At 30.8% G+C, this 26,826-nt stretch overlaps 1 protein-coding gene across 1 annotated transcript; it reads left to right on the plus strand.

Annotated features, from left to right (window-relative positions):
- Positions 1 to 742: 742 nt before the first annotated feature.
- Positions 743 to 26,203, plus strand: LOC132728251 (uncharacterized). The gene is made up of 15 exons (XM_060713858.1): positions 743 to 822; positions 2,216 to 2,386; positions 2,892 to 3,086; positions 8,174 to 8,323; positions 9,458 to 9,652; positions 11,652 to 11,810; positions 12,535 to 12,714; positions 13,254 to 13,391; positions 19,030 to 19,152; positions 19,735 to 19,947; positions 20,487 to 20,600; positions 21,361 to 21,550; positions 22,226 to 22,333; positions 23,356 to 23,463; positions 23,812 to 26,203. Exons 1-15 carry the CDS (start codon positions 743 to 745, stop codon positions 24,076 to 24,078), a joined length of 2,391 nt encoding a protein of 796 aa, XP_060569841.1. The 3' UTR covers positions 24,079 to 26,203.
- Positions 26,204 to 26,826: the final 623 nt, after the last annotated feature.

Genomic DNA, 26,826 nt, shown 5'->3' on the forward strand with positions numbered 1-26,826 from the left:
TTGATAAAGGCGTAAAATCAAACAAACAAACAAACAAACATTTTTGCCAAAATAAAAACATACATCGTCATAAAAAATTACTATTTTTTCCGGAAGGGAAAGGGTTTTAAAAGCGAAGTGAATGGAAAATAGAAAAATTGAAAGAAAACTGAATCGCAATGAAAAAAAAACTATATACGAAAAATTTAATTATAAACATCAGTTTTTGCAGGGAAAGAAAAAAAATCCCACTAAAAAAACAGTTTAAAAAGAAATGAACAGGTAGACAGGTACGACAGTTTTCCTTATGACGATAAAAATATTTCAATTATGAATAAGAACAAAAAAATGTATTTTTTAAATGTAAGATATCATTTCTTGATACAAGAATCAGACCTTTGAGCTATTGGGGGATTATAAAAGACACAGACATGAGTCTTTCACTTGAACAATATCCAATAGAAATTACATGTTGATAAAAAATAGTTCTATTAAAACGTTTAGGTATATGTCTTGATATATAAATTTTCTTTTTCAGAATCATAACACATCTTGAAATGACAAGGTAAAACACATATTACACTTAACTTTAATTTCCTGAATATATCTTAACACACATATTTTATCAGCTTGTGAATTCATTGCGTACAAAATAATTTACACATTAATGAGTTGATTCTTGTAAAGGAAATACTATGAAATGATGTGTTGCCTTTATGGTTCATTCTTGTTATTTCACATGTCAGCTGTATATTTCAGAGGCATGAGTAGCGTAAAAGGCAAATCCAAATTTAAACTCGTACAAAATGTCACAGAGAATGTACAACGTGAAGCTAAAGCAAGGTAATTCTTCCTACTTACCAATATATTTCTAGTAGCTCTGTAAACAGAATTTTTATATTAAAGTTTGCTTTCCTAACTTAATATCAACTGTATGCATATTTTATTCGTATAACTACCTCATATCAATATAGAGAATTTTGCCTTTTGTGATATAATTAATTGATTTCATAGTATAATCGCAGAGGTATAGTTTGATAATAATTGATAATAATTGTTTTACATATTGACGACAATTTTGCTTTATTTACTAATAAGTAACATGGTATAAAACAACCGTTAAAAATAAGTCATTGGCGACATACACTTGCTTTGCATAGTTATAGTTATTAATGGTCTGAAAATATCACAGAAACTAAAAGATCGGTATCTGTTGTTAACAATGCAATTAATAATAATAGGTTGGGTATGCATTATTCAATACAAAGGATATTAGAATAATCGGAACAAATTTGTTTCATTGTTTATTGTTCCTGAAATTTGAAAATTATGTCTCAAAAAATACATGATTACCTCCCAGCAAGTAATTATGAGAGTTCTATAATTATTAAAATGAAAATTATTTAAAACATTACACTAGAAGGAAATTCTGATATATTTAATTCTGATGTATTTTCGATAAGTAATTTATGTAATGTTTTAAAGAAAACAACAAAAACCTGGATTACTTACAGTAACCCAGCAAAACAATGACAACAGTCTACAAAATTCTTAAACTTCCATCAACTACATATAAAATAGTTTAATAACTACTTATTAACATCAAAAAGGGGGCGTATGAGCTCATTATTATATTGTTGATTGCTTGTTAATGTCAAGCACACTTTTGATACAAGTTTTTTAAAGTGGGGGTTTCCGGCTTTTTTTTTTCAAAATTTAAATGTGAAACTTACAAAGATTACCAAACATTTCAACATTTCATAAAGATAGTTAAAACTGCATGCCTCCAGATGATCTAAACGTTTTCAAAATAATTAAACTTGAAAAAATATACTATGACTTCATGAAAATTAAAAGGATTCAAGAGATGGTTTGCATGTTTTGTTCAATTAATGACTGATTTTGCTGTATTTGTCACCACATTGATACTGCATTACTTATACAATACTTTCTTTTTTGGCATATTTTGACCGCTTTCTTGTTATCTACCTTGCCTGTAAGTGTTGTTTGCAATGTGTAATTAATTTCTTTGTAAATTTCATTAACTTAAGCATAAATCTGGAGGCATGCTGCTTTTATTCGAAGATAAGTAACGTTCAGCCCTTAATATATCTTATATATTCAATTAATAAGCAAATTCAGTATGTTGAGTCTTTTCTTATCAATATATGAGATGATAAATTTTATGTTGGTAAAAGTTTTGCACAAATTTAGTCTATTCTCGTCTATATCTTAGAATGAAAAAAGTCACTACATGCCTAGAGAAGTTAAAAGTGCAAATAGACGCAAAACAATTTGACGCTCTAGAATTTCAAAAGCTAGGAGGAAGTCATGACGAGAAACAAATAAAGTCTTGTTTGGAAGATATTTGCATGAAAGTAAAAAACATTCATGATACAGGTAAATGGTAGGTGTCGTTTTTGTCTATAAACATTTTCTAGGACCTTTGGAATATTTTCGATAAAGCGTTTGTTTCTTCAGAATTTTTGTTACAGAAAGTTAACAATATTGTTATTATATTGAAAAAAATAAAGCGTGCAGCTATATACGAGGATCAAAATCCTCAACCACAATTCGTCTGTAACAATATTTAAGCTCAAATGTTAAATGTCTTATCCTACCAATTGAACGGTGGTAAAGAGATGAGTGTACGTTCGCTTGATTTGACCTCAAGCAATGACGCCCAACAGGCGGGTTACCTTTCTTGTTTCAAATGGCTACACAGAAATGATGGTTGTATGAATCCTTAGCACGTAATTCTTCTATTAGATATCAACAACCCTACAAGATTTCACCCGTCTTATGAAAAGACTTAATGATACGCTCTGCGATATGACATGTCCATTTCTTTTTTATATTATAAAACGTTTTAATCGCATAAATTTATATGCATTTGTATATTTTTTTCCTAGGCTGAATGACATTCAGAAAATATTGAAAACAGAAATATCATCTCTTAAGAATGAAATTTCTCATTTTTGGGATACGGATGAACCTGCACTTGATTATGTCCAAGGGAACCATCCAAAATTAGTGAAAGACATACTTGATGCAAGACATATGCTGAATCAAAAGAAAAAAGAAGTTGCAAAGGAAGCATCAAAGAGGTAAATTTTTCTATAAAATGTTTTTTCATATTGTTTAATATACCGCCATATTGTTATAGTATGACCTTTGCAAAGTTTAAAGAGTATTGTAGAATTCAAATGAATATTGTATAATTATCAATTATTTTATTATTTACATACTTGTGTTTCTATCACGTACTTTAAATTTACAAATAACCGTTTTCTTAATATATTCATGAATAGACGTAGTTGCGATTTATTAACATGACCAATGGCCACGTCGGGTATTGATTAAAAACAGAAAAATGTGACTGCAAATACCGTTTAAAATTTATTAAGTTTTTGTTTAATTCAAATTGTTCAATTGTTTTTGGAATGATTTCATGACATTTATGCTTTGTATAATTCTTTTATGTACTGTTCTATATAAAGTTTTGATAATAATATAAAAAAATGGCTCAAGGACAAAAAAGACCGTGTTGCATTTGTATACCAAAAATCATTAGGCTCAAAAATTAACTAAGATGGTAAACAGGGAGTGAATGACTGACAGACCAGAAATTGAATCCTACGGTATTGGACTACGTGTTATCTGTATACCAAATATCAAGATACTGTGATAAGTAGAAAAAATGTTACGAAAATTTCCTACCATTGACCATTAAAATCGAAAATTTAACAGGAAATGGTTGAGCGGCAGACCTGAAATCGAATTCCAAGGTATGGGACTATATGTGTATGCTGTATATCAAATATTAATTGACTGATAGCAATCTCGTAAGGTTTTAATGACATCGTACAAATTTGGCAATACCATGATTTTGTATGCAATTGCTACGAAAACTGAAAAATATGTTTTAAATTGTTTATTTGTTAATGTAGTAAAATAAATAGAAACTTATATCAAGTTCTAGTTATGCCTTGCAAGATGCAACTTCATTAAGTGAGGCACTTTGTGTAACCTTGTTTTCTTGCAGAAATTTTCTTGACATATTTTTGGTTAATAATTATTGTACACAAAATGAATTTTTAACGTCTGCCCATTAATTGCTGTGCGGAGAAATACGATATTCCAGAAATGCTTAATATAATTCCGTGTTTGTCTCGAGGCATATTTTCATTGATCGTTTGGCTAGGTATGTGTCCTTAACACAATAACGGGATAGTTTATCCGATTTGGGAGGGTTTCTAACTCTGATTTACTTTCTGAGGCCTCTTCAATACTTTACACTGTCATATGTCAGTGAATGACCAAAGAATTTAAGGTTTTGACAGCTGATTAAACATTTGTCTTGGAGAAACAGTAAACACTTTACAACTGCTCGGGCCAAACGCGTGTCATGTTTGCATCATGCTCTTCGATGTTTGTGCAATTGCATAAAGATCGTCTACTTATGACATAAGACCAACCACGTCCTTTTAATATTCGTCAATTATTTTGAACAAAAATATCTCATTGGAACTGTTTATCCCCATTGGAAAGAGAACATATCGGTATCTACCGAAGTTTCTATTTAATGCCGTCAAGACTGAGGATTTGGCGGTCATTGTTTTATCAATATCCTTTCATCGCGTTCAATACACGGAAGTTTTAAGCACCTGTTAATTGGTTTGTTATGCCTTTTATAATTGTCATTGGTTAAAGGGTTTGAAAATACAGACATTACGTGCTTTTAGGTCTAATCATGCCATCAGCTCTCCATTGCTTGTTTTCTCCAAACAGACCTATAAATTTATCAATTCAGTCAGTCAAGTAAACATTTGGATACAACATTTCAATTCATTTTATCAATAAACGGTTCTGTAAGGCATTGGCGGACATACCACATGTATAGCTTCTGGTTTTTAAATGTAAACTACATGTTCATTTGGTTACAAGCCTATGCCTTTGCATACATCATTGTAATTAGTCAAGCCTTTTGTTTTTCAAGGGTAACAGATTGTTTGTCTACGGATTCTATGTATTATCATTGCGTTCTATCTAGGACCATCCAGAGAACATGGCATAAGTTTATGTTTTCATTGTCATTGATCGTTTGGATAGACAGGTCACAATGTTAACGGAACAATCCTGTAGGTTTAAGCGCTTCCGCATCATCTGCGTTTTAGGCTTGGTGAACGTCCTTGTCTGCCAACCTTCCATGCATCCTTGAGTATTTCATATTTTTAACAGTTTTCACTGATTTCACTGATTTGTTTGATTGTAATTCTGAACCCTCATTTATAATCTATTCTCGTACTTTCAACGAATTTTTCCGACAGAATTGTGCGGTGCCGTATCGTTTCATTTGCGTGTTTAAAACAACAGTCTCGTGCACAAGCTTCTAGACAAGAAAAAATTTATTCTTGTAAACTTGTATCTTGTGAATATTGGATACTTTGCTTGTACAAAAAGGCAACATATTTTAATAAAATGTTTTACGAGACCACCGACCGTATTTTTAAAGATATGACATAAAAGTTAATTTTAGAGCTTTTATTTTTATCTTTTATTTGCCCGTCGACCTCTCTTACTCACTTCTGTTGAAATTTAAAGTTTAATAACATGGAATGGTACACTTTTTCACTTTACACGTTAACGTTTCACTTTGTATTTGTTACCGATTCGTAACAGTATAACTTTGGTAAAGCAACGGAACTTACTAAATCTGAGCCTTTGAACTTTAAAATCAAGACACAAAAGGTGGAACAAAAGGGAAGGGCGATAACTTAACAAGCTTAAATCAAATATACCCTTGGCGAATATCACGCGACACCGGGTCACGGAAGTTCGCATAATACAACTATGGCAATTTGTAAAATAACAAAAACAAGAAGACCATGTAATCACACAAGTGCTAGCCTACTAAGCTGTTACAACACACAGCCGGTAATTACCATCCGTTACACAATTTGATCTGAAGTCATCTCCGCGTTCAGAACAGTGATGAATAATGGACAAGGGATCAAAGGTATCAAAATAATCGAAGGACTTCGACATGTTTACGGTAATATTTTCTCGATTCAACACAGAATATGAGAAAACTTCAAGAAACATTAAAATTTCGACCCGTGTTTATGTTTTATAAAGAAATTTATAGGGGAATAAATCTGGACTTCCATTTTACTTTGACATACCGAGAAAATCGTGTAATCGAAATTTGACTCGTATGTGTTCTACTGAGAACTGATTGTGGTAAATGTTTATTATGAATCTTTGAAAACAATTGATTTATTTATGCTACGAAAATGATACATTCCTAAAAGTTGTTTGGAGGAATTCTTTTTTAATTGTCGTCGTTTCTTGTTGAAATGCAAGGCTTCTTTATACTTGTACGGTACGCAGTCATCTATAACATTTATTAAGTTTATAAATGATATCATGTTAGGGAGTTATGTGTATTTTTAGACGTCTTGTTTACTTGATTTATACTTAATAAATTGGCCTGTTTTTAGTATGTAAGATTTTGAGCATTAGTCCTCTAAGATCTAAAAAAATTGCCTGTAATAAAACTCCAACTTTGTAACAATGTATGCCATTTGATTTTCCATAGACAGTCTGTGGCTTTCATTTTAATCCATAATTTGAAATACGAATAATTTTCCGAAATTTCAAAATTTCTGCATATGCGGACCTAAGGACTTTTCAAACTGACATTGTACAATATGTTTGTACCCTTGTGGCTGGTTAAGATAGCTGACTTCAAATCCTCTGCCTGTGATAATGTGGACAGGAACTTTGGAATGCAGTTTCTTTTTCTTCAGTTAGCTTATAATAAGTTGGTGGTTCTACCTGGTTGCAAGCTTGTGTCAGTAAAGCTTAAGAGTTACAATACGACCTTTTCTTGCATAGCAGACTGGCGTTTCCGTGAGGTTTTACCAATGCCGAAAATTTCATTTGTCATAGGGGTGCCAAATTAGTCGCGTGCCAAACAACAACGTCATTTTAGCGCACTTTAAGAATGAAACGCGTTAAAATGCCGTCGTTTTATAAGGGAAATATGTGCATAGGATGACGTCATTTTGTTATTGTTATTTAAGTTTTAAGTTCATACGCTATTGTTAGAAAATAGTTTTGGATGAAATGACTTTAATTTCCATGAACATATATCATATTGAGGTAAACTATTTTTAATATGAAATATTATGGCAGAATATGCAAGAAAAACATATCTGACATAATATCTGACATATGTTTGCGGATGGGTGGATTTCCTCAGGACGGATACTCCGATCCGAACCTCAACATATGATATATATTATTTTTCTGGAATCCGTTTAAATGAAGGAAATAAAGAAGGAATTTGGAGTTGTGTTGCATGTTAGCCCCCTAAGTGCAAAAAGACGAAACTAATACAAACTAGATCAGCATTAAATATTTACTAAAAACAAAAGCGAATGTGACTTTAAATGAATTTGTTTAGAATTATGTCAGAAAATACTTTAAAACTATTATTTGATTTTTATTACAAAATAAAATCTGTTTTTGGATTGTAAAGAAATGTATAAAAATAAAAAAGGTTTAAACTCTTTAGTAGTTTATTAATTATTTATTTATATTAGTATTTTGTTTCACTGTTGACTGATAAAAACTGAACTTTATTTTTATAATTATTCATAAGCTTCAGGTAAATTTGTACATTCTTAGTGTATTTTGGGCACTAAAATAATCAAAATGAATTTATTATTTCGCTGTTGTTTTAATTAACAATGTGCAATAATTCTGTTCGAGAAAAGATATGTCAATTGGTATCATTAGTCGAGATTACTTTTAAAAAGTTAATATTCTGACACCATCTAATATTGCACGTTTTTTATGTAATGTAATTGAAAGAAACTTAATAACCTAAACATGTTATGTTAGATACATACTAGCATATACTGAGCATGTCCAAACAAGCATACAAGGGTCAGTTCATGTTCGGAAAGTATGATAATTCTACATTATGCTGAATCCTTATATCTTTATTTTAATGATAGAAGTCTTAATATAAGCTTTTCAATAAATTTTGTGTAGAGACACATACGTGGGGGGAAGCTTTGCGTTCAAAAGCAACAGGAATTATGTTTTATAAGACTAAGATGAATCACTAAATTTGCCTTGTTTGCTTTGTCTTCATTGCAATTTTATTTTTTAATTATTAAAGGGAGTCGGGCGGTAGAGAAGCCAAACTTCAGCAGCATGTTGATGAATTATGGAAGTTGGCATTTGATTCTGAAAACAATAAGACAGGCCGTAATAGTGACGAAGGAAATTTGCTGAACATGCTAGAAAAAATAACACCAGAAATAAAAAAGTAAGAAACTCACAGAATATGTCTTTTATTTGTTAATTATCCACAAACTATGTTTGTGACGCTGCATGCCCTATTACTCATCACGTTTATTTGATCCTTACTTTCAACAAGAGTCGCTCATCAGAAACCACCGTTTTCAGTGTTGGAAATTATTTTTAAATAAACTTGCTGAAAGGCAAGTCCAGCTTTTTCGTCAAGTTCAGCTCAACTTTAACTTGCCCCTCTAGTAATATAATTCACAACACTGTTTGTTTTGAAAAGTATCAAAAGTAGGCCAGCAGATATCAAATCATCAGAAATTACACCCCTGGTCCAAATTTCAAGTATGTACATCACATCACAAGAAAGTATTTCTTAGGTCACGTTGTATCAAAAGTATCAGAAGTAGATCAGCTGCTAAATTCAATTTGTCATCAGAAATTGCACCAATGGTCAAAATTTCAAGTCTGTATGTAAAACAACAAGAAATAAGATAAAATGGTGTCAATAATATCAAAAGTAGGTGAGCAAATATCAAAATTCAATTCAACATCTAAATTTACACCCTTAGTCTGAATTATAAGTATGTATGTTAATATACACGGAAGTATGTAAATGATATCAAAAATATCAAAATATATAAGATTTTATCAAAAATTGAATAGACATCAGAATTTTCATCCGTGGTCCAAATTTAATAAAATCAAAATCAGGTTAGCTGAAATCAAACTTAAATATGGCATTAGAAAAAACATCCATGGTCAAAATTTTAAGCCTGTTTATCAAGGAGTATCCCCCTTTGATACTAATAGCTTACCATGAATATTCGGTTCTGGTGTGCTAAAAACCTGCCTTTCTATGACAATTTGGTTAATACTGTGTTTATCTACAGTGTGTATAGTTAAAACGTAATATAATTATCTTCTCTGAGTGTACTCAAAAGGTGGTTATTTCACTTATCAGTTATTGGAGCATAGTATATGTAAATTACATTTATGAGTCAAATAGCGTCGGCAAATAAAAATTTTGCTATTTAAGAATAATTATTCTTTGTATTTTTTTTATTTTATCTTTTTTTTTTGTGAATTTGGCGCATTTTTCTGTCAAGGCTTATTTAAATTTGTTCGCATTGTTTTTCTACGTACTATATATCAGGCTGAAAAATTTGCAAGCTACAATGGAAATGGAGATAAAAGCTCTAAACGATGACGTGGCAAAATATGATGATCAGATTGAGCCTTCTATTATTAATGATTGTTCCGAACATCCTCGAATAATTAACGATATCCTAAATACAAGAAAACAGCTAAGCAGCAAAACGATCGATGTTACGATACAAATAAAAGACAGGTAAGTTGAATTAGCATAGCGATGCTTTCATCTCTTATGATATTTTGTATCAGTCTTCTTTCAATAAACTGGCTGCATATCTTATAAAGAATAAATATATGGCTTACAACCAATTATCCACGAATTAATGTGCAAAATATTAAATAACAGGTTTCAAGTTACAGATCAGCATTTTATTTTCTTTCAATAAACTGGCTGCATATCTTATAAAGAATTAAGAAATGGCTTACAACCAATTATCCACGAATTAATGTGCAAAAATATTTAAATAACAGGTTTCAAGTTACAGATCAGCATTTTATTTTCTTTCAGTAAACTGGCTGCATGATTATTATTGCATTATTATTATTGATTATTATCAAGAATTAATAAATGGCTTACAGCCAATTATACACGAATTAATGTGCAAAATAATTAAATAACAGGTTTCATGTTACAGATCAGCATTTTTCTTTTAATACATTTATCATGTGTTAAATTATTAATCAATCAGTATTCACTTGCAACCTAAGTTTGATGGGGTTATACTTGAGTAAACTTGTTCCCTTCTCAATTTTCCGCACTTGTAATCTTGTAAATTCTCTCTTCCTATAACTCAAAATGGATGTAGTTTTTTTGCACATTGCAAACACAAGTGCAATACAAAATAGAAATGAGGTGCAATTTCTATACGCATGTTACAGGCGAAAACAGAAAAACACATTTCTTAAGCTTTTCTCACTAAAAATAAATAATTATACGGAGGCAATTATGTTATGGTTCCCTTGCAGTGAAAACTCACACACTACCGTGTGTTTATATTCTAAGTTTCATTTGAATCTTTCTTATACTTGCGGTGTTATTTTCTGGACAAGCAAACTACAGACAATGTCAACCTTTGACGTGTAAGTCTGGACTTGAGCTTGCTGGTAGGGGTCTCGGACTTGCACATGACACCTTTTTAAATGTTGTGATCTATATAACTTCACAATTTCTTTTCATAATTATGTAATGAATGGAAGTGATGAGTAGCAGACACAAAGCAGACCATATAACAAACAATTTTAATTTTGAATTCTAAGTTTGACCATCCCCTTGACGTTATGAGGTCAGGATGTTGGGCATGACATGTCTTTTTATGATGAATATTTATAGAAAATATTACACTTTATGGATAAAAAAGTTACGGACCTTATTCAAAATATAACCCCGAACAGACAATCTCCAAATTTTAACTTGCACGTATTCGTATGTGAGTTAACATATGTGTCAAGTAATTCTGACAGATAGACGGACGGAGCTTATTTCTTATCCCCTTATTGTTCGAAAAGACGGGAAACAAAAAGTACCCTGTTTATATTCAATGGGTATTTTGAATCATTTCATTTTAAAACGATTTAAAACAAATTAAAATCTGGAAAAATATGCGATCCCTCGGAAGCATAAATAACAACAAAATTACATTAAAATTGTAGACTCGGTATGATTTAGTCTGTACATGAGGGAAAATAAAAAAGAGCAACACCCTACATGCATCCTTGCACCGACTTGATCGGAATTCAATTTTTAACATTTAAACAGTGTTGGTTTCAATGGTTCTGAAGGATCAAACATATAACAACACTGAAGTGAAGAACGTGGCAAGTTTTATAGCTTTCACACAGCACTTGACACATGCCGTTGTGAAGTATGAAATTCTGAATAAAGTGTGATTCCTTGATAAATCACACCAAAATTACATAAAAATGTTAAAATCGGTTTGATTGAGTCTGTTCATAAGTCATAATGGAAAGGTGCAGCATTCCTCACGCCACCTATCACCGACTTGAGTGGTACTCCATTTTCAACACTTAAAAATGTTGGGATCAATGATTCCGAAGGACCAGAAAAAAATAATGACACTGAAATTAAGTACGGGGCAACTTTGTACAGCTGTCACACAGCAATTGGGTTGATGTCTTAGTCTGAAAAGTATCATTGTCAGACCAGGGGCAGCTCTAGTTTTAAGTTATTTTTACAGCGAAGAAGACAGAAATAAAGGAATATCAACATTGAAGCAACATGTAATTACTTTGTGGCAGTTAGCAACTGAAACGGAAAAATTGCCGGACAATGACGATCATGACAGTGTGTCGAATTTAGTGAAACTGCTGACAGATATTAAACTTCAAATGAAATAGTTTGTAGATCTTGCTAAGTATCGTTCATTATTCTTGGAAAAAAAACTTTAATAATCGGTAGATTATAATAAATAAATAAAACAGTAACAGTACAAGTCATATTTAAATAAAAAAAATATTGATAATTTGTTTTTTAAACATTTTATAATTGAAAAATGTAATTAGTCGTTTTGTAGCTATGATTAATCTATTACCATCTAACATTGAATATGTATCGACTCGAATCACACTGAAGCAATATTGTTTTTCCACAGTATTCAGTTGTCGCTCATCATGTTTCGAATTTGTGTGTTTCAGTCTTTTCAATGTAGCATTAACAGCTTCAATGTTGTTATTTTAATGCCGATTTCCATTATGTGTCTCATGAACATTTGCATGTAATTAAAGTTCTATGATACGATTTATTGTCCTCCTTGTATGATAGATTGTTCTCTTCTTTTATATTGTCGTAAAACTGTCGGGAAAGTATTGTGGCAATTCCAGAAATGAGACTTGCAATAAACTGTCATCATTCCACTACTAAAAATAATGCTTTATTTTCGTTTTGTTCTATATATGTTTTTATATTCAGGGGCGTATAACTTTTTGTAAACAATAGTTTTATCTAAATTCTTTAAAGTGATGCATTAAATAAACTGTTCTTCAGCAGCAAAATTTGATTTATGATTTGTACAAGACACTGTTTAAATACTTGACTAAAATACGTTTTTCAATATATAACAGTGAAAGGAACAAACAAGAAGAAGCACGGAAAGAAAAACAAAGTCAAGAACATGCGATTAAATATTTGTGGGAAAGAATATATCCAGGCAAGGTTATATCAGGCGAAGATGTGGCAACTCTTTTGGTTGATATAGTAAACTATGCTACCGACACACAGGAAAAGCTAGAAGATTTTGATAGGTGATTTGTTTTTGCATGCTTACACAGTCCGATAGACATGATTAACGTTCCATGTATCTTTTAAGATATCATTATTGTTACTGATGCTAAAACTACCACGTCAAAATTATTTAAATGGGAAACAAATCTCACGTGACAATTTATCTATTTAACAGATTCAAGTCATATACGCTATCATGATTGATTTTTTGTTCGCATTTTGTTTGAACAAAATGTTCTCAGATTGTCTATTTACCCTTTTATAAGGCTTTTATATCTTTTGACTTGGAAATTACGCAATGGTTATAGAAGCAAAGGTAGCCAAAAGCTGATTCCCTAAAATAGCATCACAAGACAAAGCAGCGGCCTAATTTGAATTTAGCATTTCATATGACAATGGTAAAGTTTTATTATTTAGAAACATCTGCAGAACGATCCCTAAACGAGAAAACAATGGACACAAACAACAACAAAAAGACAAAATTAAACAATAAATTGCAAAGCTGCGGCATTGAGTGAGAAGAAAAGCAAAACTAGTTATTTTGTCTATCTTTTTGCAGGATAGAAGACCTTGCATTCAAAGTAGAGGATCAGGCTCACAGAATTTATTTAGAGTTAACTTGTAGTAAACATTCGTATACTGACGACTCTAAGACAGCAAATGGTATATTAAAGAGGTCGCTTGAAATACTACAAAGGTACCTTTTTATTGAACAGAGAATTTGTGTCAACTTAAACAGCTTTATTGTAATAAAAACTGACAAAGGGAATTTAACGTTTTATTAAAATATATTTCTTGGTTCTTAACTCGGCAATTAAATATTTCAATATCTTATTCATTGAATTTTAATTATTGTGGTATTCTAATTAAACAATGCCGGCGTCAATAACTTCTCTACGTAACGATAGAAAAAATAGTTGATGTAGTCCCTTCTTACATAACACATTGCAATGATATCCGCTTCACTTACAGTTGTGTTTCGGAGACAAAGGCAATTGTATTAGAAATTAATACGTTCGAAGAAGTATTAAGCAGCCAAAGCAATAGTACATCGATCTCAAAACGATGCAAGTTGGCGACGCAGAAAGCAAAATGATGAGAATCAAACACATTCATACATACGAGGGGTTATCCAAAAATTCGTGGACTTATTAAATATCTTTTTAACAGCAACGTGTATTGTAATGAAATTTTATCAGCATACATTGTAGAATATTATCAACACATTTTGAAAGAAACAGTCAGTTGTGTCCATTAATAATGATTTCATGTTGCTTTTAAATAAGCACATACACGGCACCCGGCGCACGGTAGAAAAACACAGTAAGTCATCGTATATTTTTGCTAAAAACACTAAAAAAATAACGTAGAAAACCCGCTGAACATCGCATGTTTCTTCTATGATGTCATTTAAGTAATTCTTTAAAATAATGGACGTCATTTTACGTTTATTTTTGTTGATATCGCTAGAAACGCCAGACGCCTTTATTGTTTACAACTGGAAAATGACGGACACGCGGTAATTAGAAAATCGCAAGATCATATAACGATCATAAATTTTTGTTGTAATTTGGGGCTTACACCTTTAAAAACATTTCATAAAAATCAGCAGACGAACAGAGAAAAGAAAATTTCACAATCATTAGTGTTAAAGTGGCAAAATAAATTTATTGATGGACATAACATTGAGAAGCAGTAACCGTCATTGACTGCGTAACGTTGAAGCACAAGTTGTACGTTAATATTATGACGTTGACGTCAATAACTTTTTGGAGTGCGCCGCTGTCGCCGACATGTGTTTATGTAAAATTAAATATTGTTGGAATGTAAAAAGCTACTCACATGAATTTTTCTGTGTTAATTTGTTATTAATTCTTCTAGGCAGTGTAAGAATTTCAAATTAATATCTCAAATATATTTTACGCAACAAAGAAAGTCCACGAATTTTTGGATAACCCCTCGTATATTAATGTTTTTTATTCATTGTTAACATAAAATTCAATTGTTGCTATAAATTCATTTTGTTAACTTTATAATTCTAGAAATATGTTTAATGTTTTTCATTTTTGAAACCAAGCTTTGGGGCATAATAATTTGATCCAATGAATACGGGACTAGATAATTGTGCACCTTAATCTGAGGTTCGGTAGGTAGTAATACATTTTATAAATTACTTCAATTTGCATTAAGACTATTTAGGCCAAATATAAATGTTTACAGCTGTATCTGTTTACAGCGGTAACAAGGCTCTGTTGAGTTTCTTTTAAGCAGTTCCCCGATAGCTAGATATTCCTCTCTGTGACTAAAGCCGGTGTTTTATATTTTCTTGCATATTAATACTAACCATATTTCAGAAAGAAATTACGTAAACTTAAATTATTATGTAACTCTTTTTTCTTATAGAAGCATATGAATTTACAACTTCATTTAAAATGGCTAATGACATCATTATAAGGACGCAATTCATTTATAAAAGGCGCGCGGGAATGACTTCATATAAAGCAAGCGACCTGGGTGTAAGATTGATTTTTCTAGCACCAGTGTAATCGGTAGATAATTCTGTCTGATATGCAAGAACAAAACTATTTTTAATATTGTCGTATGTGACTGATTTTTAACAAAGTTTGAATTTATGAAAATAAGTTTTTGAAAAATATAATGTTTTAACATGAAATGTTCAATTTGCGAAATTGTGAAATATTTCATTTTGTGTTACCAGAGTTAGTTCCTTATAGTTTGTGTTTTTCGGATTACATTTGTCAACTCAATACGAAAACTTTTAATGAAATTGTGTTACTATTAGTCTGTTTGAGTACACATTTGGCAATCAGTTTGATACTTTTTTATATTACACTTTAGGAGATGATATACTCGTAATGACTTAGATCCACGTTGAAGTGTATAGGCTAGAATAACTGTCATGAGGGTCAAACTCTAATACGGCAATTGCCTTGTTATTTGTTCTTTTAAAACATAATATGTTTAATACATTGGATCAGTTTTAGAAAAAGGTGTTACATTTAAGTGATAAACTTGTCACAGGTATGTATTGGCTGAATAAGGATAGATATGATAACAAATATGGTGCTTGGTATTTAGAACGTCTCTTAAGATCAAAAGACATACATATTTAACAAGAGCTACCAATATACTTACAAGAAATGTAAACTTTGAGAACAGCCCTGAATTTAATAGTTTTAGAGATGAATATTTATCAGGCACACTTAGCAGAAAATAATCTAACGAGTGTTTTGGATAGGTGGGGTAAGGTAATTTTTATTTAGCTTTATAATTTCAGACATTTTGACTAGAAACAATTATGAAGCTTGAATGAAATGTAAGATAAATGTTATAAGATTTTGCTTAGTAACAATGATTAATAGGTATAATTGTTTCGTAAGCATGATAAAAATGATAATTAAGAATTTCCTTGTTTTTGAAAATGAACCCGGGTAATGATCAAGGTTTTACCGTAAGGCAAATTTTGTTCAAATTTGAATACAGGTATCATTTAATAAATGTTATACAAATGTTGTAAATTTTTCTGTCCCTGATAATGCCCGTTAGGGGTAAACTACCTTATATTAATTATGTTAATTGAAAGTTGGTTTTAACACGGCATATGCTAAAGAACTGAAAAGCAAGTGAACGTCAATTATTATTAAAACATATAGTAACAGTTACAGAGTCAAATATCTATGCATGCAATAGTTAGGTTGATTTTTGAAGCAGATCTCAATATATCTGACATTTTTTCGATAGAAGGACTCGTTTCGAAAGTAGAGGCAAAGGGTATCATGATATATTAAGATCTAAATAGAGGAAATCATTCAAATAATGACGACCCCAATACACTTGTTGATTCATATAAAAGTAGTACGCTTAGAATACTTGAAAGGTTATTTAGAATATAATAGAAATGTTATAAATGTTATATACTAATAAGTTACTTCACGTTTTTTGTATAGATGTCAATTGCAACACTTCGTTCATTCCCGTTATGCTTCGAATAAGTATCTGAAGTACTAATAATTAAAAAGATACATAGTAAAAACGGTATTCCGATTTAATCCGCGATTCAAGAATTAAACTTTAAAGAAGATAAGTAATTGCTTTTAATTGTTGTACATTCTGTAAATTCACGATGGCGTATCAAAAACACAAAGCGGCAAATATGAGGAGTATTTACATTTCATTTTCACTTAAACCATTTACGAAAAGACACCTTCCTGATGCAAGTACCTATACCAAAACTGTTTTCCGCTTTTATCACTTTAGTATCTTAACTTTTGCAGCTTTCCTTGACACAGTGCTGTCCAAAGCTGTTCTTACGCTAATTCTCCATTTCTCTAGGTTCAACATCTTTTTCCCTTGAAACCGTGTATATATCGTGTCATGTTATGCACCCGACTATCTGTTAGGAGGGTAATGTGAAACTTGTTATAATGTAGTGTTTAATTTACATTTAGCTTTTGTCCCATCTGTTTTAAAAATTTATAACGCATATGAAGTCACGTCAAAATATATGCACGACCTTGTTTAACCGTTTCATTACAAATCGGAAAAGCAGCATGGTTATTTGTTTACTTCATGTTTGTCCATAATGCGCGTATCATTTTAATTTGACAACATTCTTTCTCATTTGATATGTTACACATACATGTATTTACATTTTGTGACAAGAAGCATTTAAAATAATACTGTTTTGGAGAAATTTAGTCTCTTCATGTTTTAAGATAAATTTCGTATACTAACAGGTAATTCTTAATATAATTTTCTCAAAAACGCCATAATTCTTTAAAAAAGTTGGTTTTTTTTTTCAGTTTCCAAAATCGAACTCATGAGCCAAGTAGCTGATCCATCTTTTTGGCAATGAGTAAAGTTACAGTGATTCCGTACATATTGAAATGAAATTTGGTATACATATTGATGATAAAAATACCTAGATCAAGTTCTTTTTTTTTGGGTACGATCTAGCAATTTTAGGCTTAGCAAAATTCCAAATATTTGCAGTTACCGTTCATTTTCTTTGCAGAGGTTACTCATACTGAAATGAGACTTAGTATACAGATTAATTATACAAATGTCTAGATCAAATATTGTTTTGGGTATGATCGAGCAAGGTTTGACAGAGTTATGCCACAACCCCACCCCCCCCCACCCCCATTCTCCCCCTGGGCTTGAAAAATTCCAATTATTTTCAGTTTTCGTTCATTTTCCTCGCAACATTTCATGGATATTATAAAGTGGTTGCCATTGGACCTAAAATGCTCAGCTATCAGATATTATGGGAAAATATTACGTTACCAATATAAAATTCCTTTAGGACGAATATCCAGGGCTTATGTATATTATCATTAGACTTGCGAAACACATATAATGCCTGTAATGCACATCCAACATATTACTTGGACCACTATTATATCACTCTGCATCTACTGAGGTCATCTGATTGAATTAAATAAAGAATACAATGAAAAAAAAAGGTTGGTTGATAATAATTCATAATTAAGAAGTACAGTAAACCCTGTCTAATGGTCTATTTGCCAACCAACGTTTGTCAAACCTATTATTCAAAAACGTAAGCCTAGACACGTCATACTTGATAAGTTGATGCATCTCAGATAGTACCAGTAGATTTTAAAGCAGCACGCCTCCAGATTAATGCTTATTTTCATGAAAATTTGAAAAATGTAATTAAAAGTATAATATTGTACATTAACCAAAAGGAAGCAATTTGCACATTATCAATGGCATTTGCAATACATATTCATTACAAAAATAGGTCAAAATATGCGAAAATTGCACTGACTGCGTTAGTTTCTCAGGAGACATATAGCTACACATTAATAGAAAAATAACCACTAATCGCAAATAACATGAAAAGTATTACTCGAATCTAGAATCTTTCTACTTTTCCAAAACTCTTAGTACATTTATCGAAATATTTTCGCTCATCTGGAGGCACGCTGCTTTAAGTTCAAAAGGTAAATTTCATTTCCATGTATACTGCCTATAATGTTTCCTTCCGGTGGGGGCATAATGTTTCGCAAACATCTCCTGTTTCTGTTTAAATAAATATCTATTTATGAAATATGAAATGAAAATGAAAAGATGATACTTCCTATTATTCACTGCGATATTAAATTTAAAACAAATGATTTACCTATTTCAAATTTTAGCTTTTTCAAAGTAATCATTTATTATATTTCAGGTAAATAATAATAATAATTTTATTCTTGACCGTTCATTAAATACACGACGGTAAAGAAAAAGGGAAATGTGATCTAGCTTTCTTCATTGTGTATATATGCATGTTTTGACACCTATTCTAGCTGCAAAAATGAAACCAACGCATTTATCGAGATTGTTACAATGCTTGAAGTGGATTTGAACATCGATAGAAAATCCGATTCAGTTTCAAACAGATGCAAAGCGATTAAAAAAATAGTAGAAAAGTAAGTGTAGTTTTAACATTCATAAACTATATTCTAAACGGACACAATGTATGACTTTAATCCTTAGACGTGAATTATTCAAATATAAATTCCATGATTGAAAGAAATTGAGACAAAAAAGGACACACGCATGTCTTTATTCAAAAGATGGAGATTGAGTACTATGTAAATATATTTCTACCAAGAATGCATTGAATTGTATAATTCTTAATTAAGCATATCCTTCATAACTTAATCATAAGCTGTAGTATGACAGTAGTATTACAACAAAGGCTGCATCCCGTATCACAAGTTTCAGCTTTATCAAATTTGATCGAAACAAAAGAGACTTAGTGACATAGAACACTAATTACATCATCAAGACGACATTCAAATGTCACCGAAACGATCATAGGTCTAATCAACATTACTTAATGTATAAGGTTAGAACATTTAGCTTAATAAATTTGTATTCCCATGTCAAATATGTCTCTTCTTAATTAAATCTTCATCATAAAATACATTAATTAATATAACAATAGATATAAAACACATATATAAATAAAATTTTGATATAACCTTATCTACCTTTTTATATTTCAGACGGAAGGAAATATTTAACGAAATGCGGAGAGTGGTTGATGAGTCCACTCATTCTCTTGCTGTGTCATACTCTGAACTCTTAAACACACCCTACCTGTTTCTAGAACCACGCAAAAATGTGGATTCACAACGTAAAAAGGTACCAGAATGGTTTCAGAACCATGTAGCACTAATTGGTCGTATATGTGCTTGCACGAAGGAAAACAAGGAAAGGTAATTAAAAATGCTATATTTGATAGCGTCTTACTAAATTCCTATTCGTTTGAAAGTTGAAACAGTTATAATCAGCGTTAAATTAAGCGCATTGGTATTTTACGCTCCTCGTATGTTAGAAGTAAAATATTTGAGTAAACTGATAGAAATAGACATCGCTCAATCAGAATACTTTTATGTTGAGTATTTATAGTCTACATTTATTTAAACACCATTTCAAAAAGAGATGAAAATACAACAACACATACGTAATTCTTAAGACACATTAAATTTTGTTCCCAGAAAATGAAAAAAGTAGATACACATGTATATTTTTATGCATCAATAAAATGCCTTAATTCAGTTTTGAACATGTAAAAAAGATTATATAGATTATACTTAAAGGTACACTTTATCCTATGCTTTTATAATTATGAAAAAAAATTATTTCTCCACATAATGCTAAATCAAATCTGTACAATTTAGGCTGCAAACCTTAGTAAAAATTAAAATAATTTCAGTTCATTTTACATAAATTAAAAAGTCTAATTTGGTTTAAGTTTTCAGATAAGATATGTCAGAAGAGAAGATTATGATAATTTACAGGACAAGATGATAAATTTGCTTGTTGAAAATGAACAATTAAGGGAGGATAAAGACAGTGCATATAATAGGTATGATAAAGATATTTATAATTAAGGTACATCAAAGGAGATAAAGTATAATACTGTAAATGTAGAAAAAAAACATAGAGAGTAAAGAAATATATAAACATTTATATACAAGTTATTAACTGTGTATGTAGGTTATACTTCTGATATTGGTTTGACTTCATAGAATTAACATTTTCATAGTAAGTATGAGAATGATTACAATCGTGACTATTCAGAGCATGTCAAAAAAACGTAACTAGCGATAACATTCTAGTATCTGTACAGAACTGTGAGAATAGCAAGCTCATTTCTTAACGTAGGCAACACGATATTTCATTTCACAGCATTAAGTAGATTTTTGAAACATTAAGTAGTCCATGACATAATCAAAATATTTATAGTCACTAACAAGAATGATTTCATAGCAAAACGAAAGAAAAAAAATAACAAAATTTACAAAACGTCTTACAATTGTTAAAAGTATTACAGTCCTTTTTACGTCGACATTGCATTTGCATTATGATAACGTTTCTTGAGATAATGTTTATACTTAGCCAAAGCTTAGCTGTACTTTCTTTTGCAATTCAAATGTAAATACGTATTATATTTTAGGAATTATTATGTCAAAACGGGATTTTATCAGATAACAATGTTATGATTTCAAAGCAATATTGTTAATGTACACTTTTTATTTTAAGTAAAATGTGTAACATTCTTTTTGATCTAATTTTTTTCATTTTAACAATTTAAAATCTGTTATTTAATTTGTAACCAAATTTAGATTATCAAAGGTCGCTGGAGCACGTCTGACGGACAACAACCCATATATTGCAGATCTTGGTGATCCAAATCGTCCAACAAAAATTGCCGAACAGTTTTCAGAGTTGCATGACGACCCTTGGACAGAGGCATACGAGATATTGAAAGATAAAGATCAAGAAAACACAGATTTTTTGTTGAAGATTATTGTAGTAAGAGGCGTATTAAAGGCCCAGTATGCCTCAGAAATGCCTTTATTTACTTTTTATTTCTCAAAAGCTTTTTAATTTTGGTGTACTGTTAACATATCAAAAAGTTACTCATTGACCTATTACCTGAACCATCTTTTTTTATCTGTTGCTTATTTGGTCATCAGTACAGTTAAAATGAATTGGTATTTTGTATGAAAATAAATTACTACTCTGTTAATATTTTGCTACTTTTATGACAAATTATTTCACATTTTTTACTACTCTCTTCAGGAAACAAGCATCTAAATTTCTCCTCAACAATTTTTTAAACACTATAAAAGAAGAAAATATTTAACTGTTTCTAAGGCATGATGTACCTTTAAATTTAACCTGAAATATATACATGTATAAACAATAATCCAAATCTTAAATTGCACTAATAAATGAGGGGTAAGCAATTGGTTACTTATAATATGTATATTGTTAACAGTGTCAATAAAACCCAAATAACATTTTAAATTAAATTGTTGTTGATGTATAAAGGTAGAAACAACTAAGTAAAAGGATGTTTCCACGGCGGATATATTGCGTCAAATTAATATATCTTTATTTTTTCGACCTATCTAATAACATTGCTTTGATAACCTGGTATACTAAATTGAAAATGCATTTTGTTATCTATTACTTTCTTAATAGGATTGTTATGAAATTTGTGGAAAAATATCTATGAATCATCAACGGAATTTGAAGAATGCTGTGTGTTATCCTGCAAATAATATAGAAGTTGGACAAGCATCAGAACAGGTAATAAATAATTCTTGTTCCGGTATTGGTATCTATACAAGTTTCCCGTGATAAATAATTTTCACACAATATAAAAGGCAGTTGGGTATTTAAATATAACTTGAAAGCCGGGGCAAAAGAGGTTATTCTACATTTAAATCAATGGTTTCTTTGTTTGGAAATCATTTGTTTTGTTTATAAGGCTCTCTTACGGTAAAACATAACGTGCACTATGATCCTCAGTAGGGATATTTGTGTTTGTCTCTCTGTCTATCCGATAATTTTCTTTGTAGTTTTCACTTGACAATACCGTCCATGAACAGGCTCAATCAAACCGAGCCTGCAATATTTTCAATTTAAACATTTTGGGCTTTCTTTCGGGATTCTTATTTTCTGTATTTGTTTAGTGCCTGCAGTAAAGAGCGCTCCTTTAATGAATTCTTTAACGCTTTGTTTGAAATACTATATTTATAACATTTTACCAGTTAAGAGCAAAACATCAATTTTCATTACATTAGGCATTTAATTATGATAATTTCTCTACTCTAATTTTAAAATTACATTAAGCGGCATTATACCGACCTTATGTCTGAATGTTGGAATACTTGTGCCTCGCCTACACATTCTGGAAGAACCAGACATGAACTATCAGCTACTCATCCACTCTACACCTTTCTCACTTGCACATCCTTCCATCTCTCATGTGCTCTTTTTGGTAACCACCATCGATGTCCTTGTTTAACTTTTCGTTTTTTTTACGAATAAATGTATTCATATAAACAATAATAAGATATTACAGTTAGATATAAAGTATGTTTTATTGTCACGTTATGACACATGTATTTAGCAAAACGTGTACCAAATATTCAATGTACGTTTCTTTAACGAACAAACATTTATAAGTCAATACGTTAAAGCCTGTATGTGTTTGCTATACAATGCATTTTGTATATAGTTATTTTTGGAGAACATATATGATTTTCAACGTTATAACCTAATTATTACGTTTTAGTTACATACGAATTTGGATATCTCTTTTCCAGAAAAAGGGAAAAACGGAAAACCCTGTCTCCTTCTCAGCGGTTCCGTCAAAGGCTTTATCAGAACTTCGCAAGCAGACTGCAGATATATCTGTTGTTAATGTAATATCGGTATGTGTGTTCTAAAGCAAATGTTATGTCACATAATAAGATTATCACGATTTGTATAATACAGTCAAATAAATGCATGTAAACATGTTGCAAAATAGCCTGTGACTGAATTGTGCCGAGGATGTTTTCTGTGAACGTTGCCTTGCCTTGTTGATCTTTATTCTTATTTAATTTTAAATATTGTTTTTCTGCCATAATACAATACTTTACGAAAACAAATGTTCTTCAACACATAAACTATGAAAGAAAAAATAATGATACAAATTAAATTTATGATTAAATACATGACAAATTTATTAAAAGTATAAATTCAAATTAAAAGTATAATTTTACTTTATATTTTCATAGCAAATAGAATCGGTACATAAGGGCTGGTTTGGTCCGAAAAAGTTGCGAAGTTATACGACCCGTTGTATAGAGCTGTGTTGGTTAATGCACGTACAAACTCCACCTATTGTTATTGATACGTGCGCCAAGCCAGGATCCAACTTTGATACTAGCAGATATAAACAATATACAAAAGCTGGAAAGAAAATAGATTTTGTTGTTTGGCCTGTATTGTTGTTGGAAGAAGGAGGAGCTATTTTGTGTAAAGGCGTTGCTCAAGGAAAATAGATGTTAAGTATCAGTTTAATACTGTTCCTGCAGCATATTCAAAAGCACTGGGATATACTATTTTTACATGTATTCAGTTTATAACATTATCGCACACATTATCTTATTAAAAACCATTTCTGTCTACTGTGGAGTGAGCATATACATTTTAGTTAGCAAACTGTTTGTACAGCTGTGTCTGTGAACTACATTCAATTTGTATGTTTACATTCCTTGCCTTGGGAATAAAAAATACATGTAAACATGGCATGTTTGAATCTTTGGTAAGCATGGAATAACGATTATACATCCATTTAATGTATAAATATTCCAATTTTAGTTTAAAACATGTTTAATTATAAGGAATACAAATGTGACTGTTATCGTTTTAGTGTGTTGATAAATTATTTTTTGTTCATAATCAAATCAGTCAGTCATTGTTGTTTAGTTTCTTATGTTATTACATAAAGTGTTTGATAAAAATGTTTGTATGTAAGTATGTATGTACGTAGAAAATTTAGCTTTGTGTATATCAAAAACAAAACGATTTTTTCATGTAATTAATGTTTTAAATTTTGTATATAGCTATCTATTGTAGTCAATCGATTTCATCAAACTATAAAATTAAATTTGTAAATGATTATAACTTATAAAAAATATTTTAAGGTTATATCTTATTCTACAATACAGTTCTGCTTACATGGTCATTTTTAATTGAATGTTATTTGTTTTGCAAATAATAAGGGTAACAAAATTCTATTGTGTGTGCATTTAAGCAATAGAAAGAGCACCGAAACACGAGGCTATCTGATTTGTACGAGGGGGCGCAGCCCCCGAGTATTAATCAGATTGCCGAGTGTTTTGGTGTTCTTTCTCTTTTGTATCATAGTCAAACATAAAAGCACGTTCCCTGTTGTCACAATATGAAACCCCGGCAAAAATGAACGAATGAACGAACATCTGAATATGACATATATGTCGCTTTCCCTTTCTCTGCCGTCACAGTATGTAAACCCCAGCAAAAATGAGCCAATCAATGGGCATGCTCTTGAGTGCGGGTAACTAATACCCGCACTCCAGTTAACGCACTGTGCATGTATATGTATACGATTTAACCCTGACACATTTTCAACAGAAAGGTCTCCAAACTATGATACAATGTACCAAAGAGTTTTGTATTTTAAGAAATCGTACTACAAGAACATGTTGTTGCCATTCTTTGTTATTTTCTTTTCTAATTTGTTCTGTAAACAATAAAATAGTCCAGAAACTAATGATTTCTAGAACATGCAAAACAAAAAATAATGTGACAGTTTGGAGAAAAAGAAGATACTCAAAATTAAGTGATAAAGCTAAGCCACTACTATGAGATAATGAAACAACAACAAAAAACAAGATAAGGGATTAATCTGCTAGGATTTTGATACTTGTCGCAAGTTGTGGCAAAAGAATTAAACATTATTAATTTAACAATGCAACGTATACATGCATTCGGTTTAATGCCATTACAATAAATACCCACTGACAAAGCATTTTCTGTTATTTATTCCGATTGTACCTGTATGATAATTTGCAGCACCCCATGCATCATACAACATAGGTTTTGTGTCGGTATGTCGAGAAGTTTTGGACATTGCTGAACTTGTATTCAGCAACCGGAACCGGCTGTACAAATTGCACCTCTTTAGTAGGAATGTATTATTTGGTATTAATAAGTAAATTAACAAAGTGCTTTAATGATATGATAATGAAGACAACGCATAAGATTTATTACGTTTCCTGCAACACATTAGTGCTCAGTACTGCCAATAAAGCTTTTCTTATCTTAATAAAGTCTGTCTGTTTTTCTTAGTAGAGCTCTTTAGGGCGCGGGATTACTAGTAGTGATTAAGAGTCGCTGATTTGATCCGCGGGTAAACCGAAATTTCTCCCTGACAAATAAACTTAGATATTGATTCTTATTATCATTTGTCTCTCGCCACTTATTCCGAAATCATGTAGGATTAGATTTTAGATAACATAGTTTTGTATTTATACATGAAAATACTTTGTCATAAAAAGCACAGTAACAATTATTCCCACGGAGCATGTCAGGCTTAAGTCATTGAGTATTACTTTTTTGTTAATCTAAATTGATCTGTTTTGACCATTTATCTTGTCAATCATCCTTTTCAGGTACAAAAGGCCAAACATTCAAAAATCTTGGTCACAACTAAAAAATATATAAGTATAATAATATATATAATATAATTTAAAATGTACTTAAAGACTGTCTAGGTTCTAATCAAATGCGAACATGGACACAGTTCTATTGCCATTATCTTAGTTATTGTAGGTAATATTTACTGATTTTAAGATAATTATTCTTACGAATTTACATTTATTGAACATCTTTCCTTAAGGGAATGTTTTTTACAAACTAACATTTCTTTGTAAAAAACGCTAATCAATGACGCAAGATTTAGAAGTATCTTTTATAAAGGTACTCGGCCGAAGTACACCTGCCTTTTCTCATAGGTTATTTCTGAATTTTAAATATATGGAGAAATGTTTATAATGTTAAGTAATGAAAACAACTGTTTAATTACTAAATACAGAATGATAATTATCTATTATCCAATTCATTTTATTTTTTGGAGCCTGTTGCGAAAGAAGATCAAAATAATTTTCTCCAAACAACTATTTGTTTTCTAAAAAAGACATTAAACGGATTACATCAATATTACAATACATTATCCTCATTGTCTGCAAATTTCTATTTATAGTTTA

The sequence above is a fragment of the Ruditapes philippinarum genome, unplaced genomic scaffold, assembly GCF_026571515.1.
Source record: "Ruditapes philippinarum isolate M1 unplaced genomic scaffold, ASM2657151v2 ctg2552_1_1_1_1, whole genome shotgun sequence".
In the NCBI taxonomy this organism is placed as follows: domain Eukaryota; kingdom Metazoa; phylum Mollusca; class Bivalvia; order Venerida; family Veneridae; genus Ruditapes; species Ruditapes philippinarum.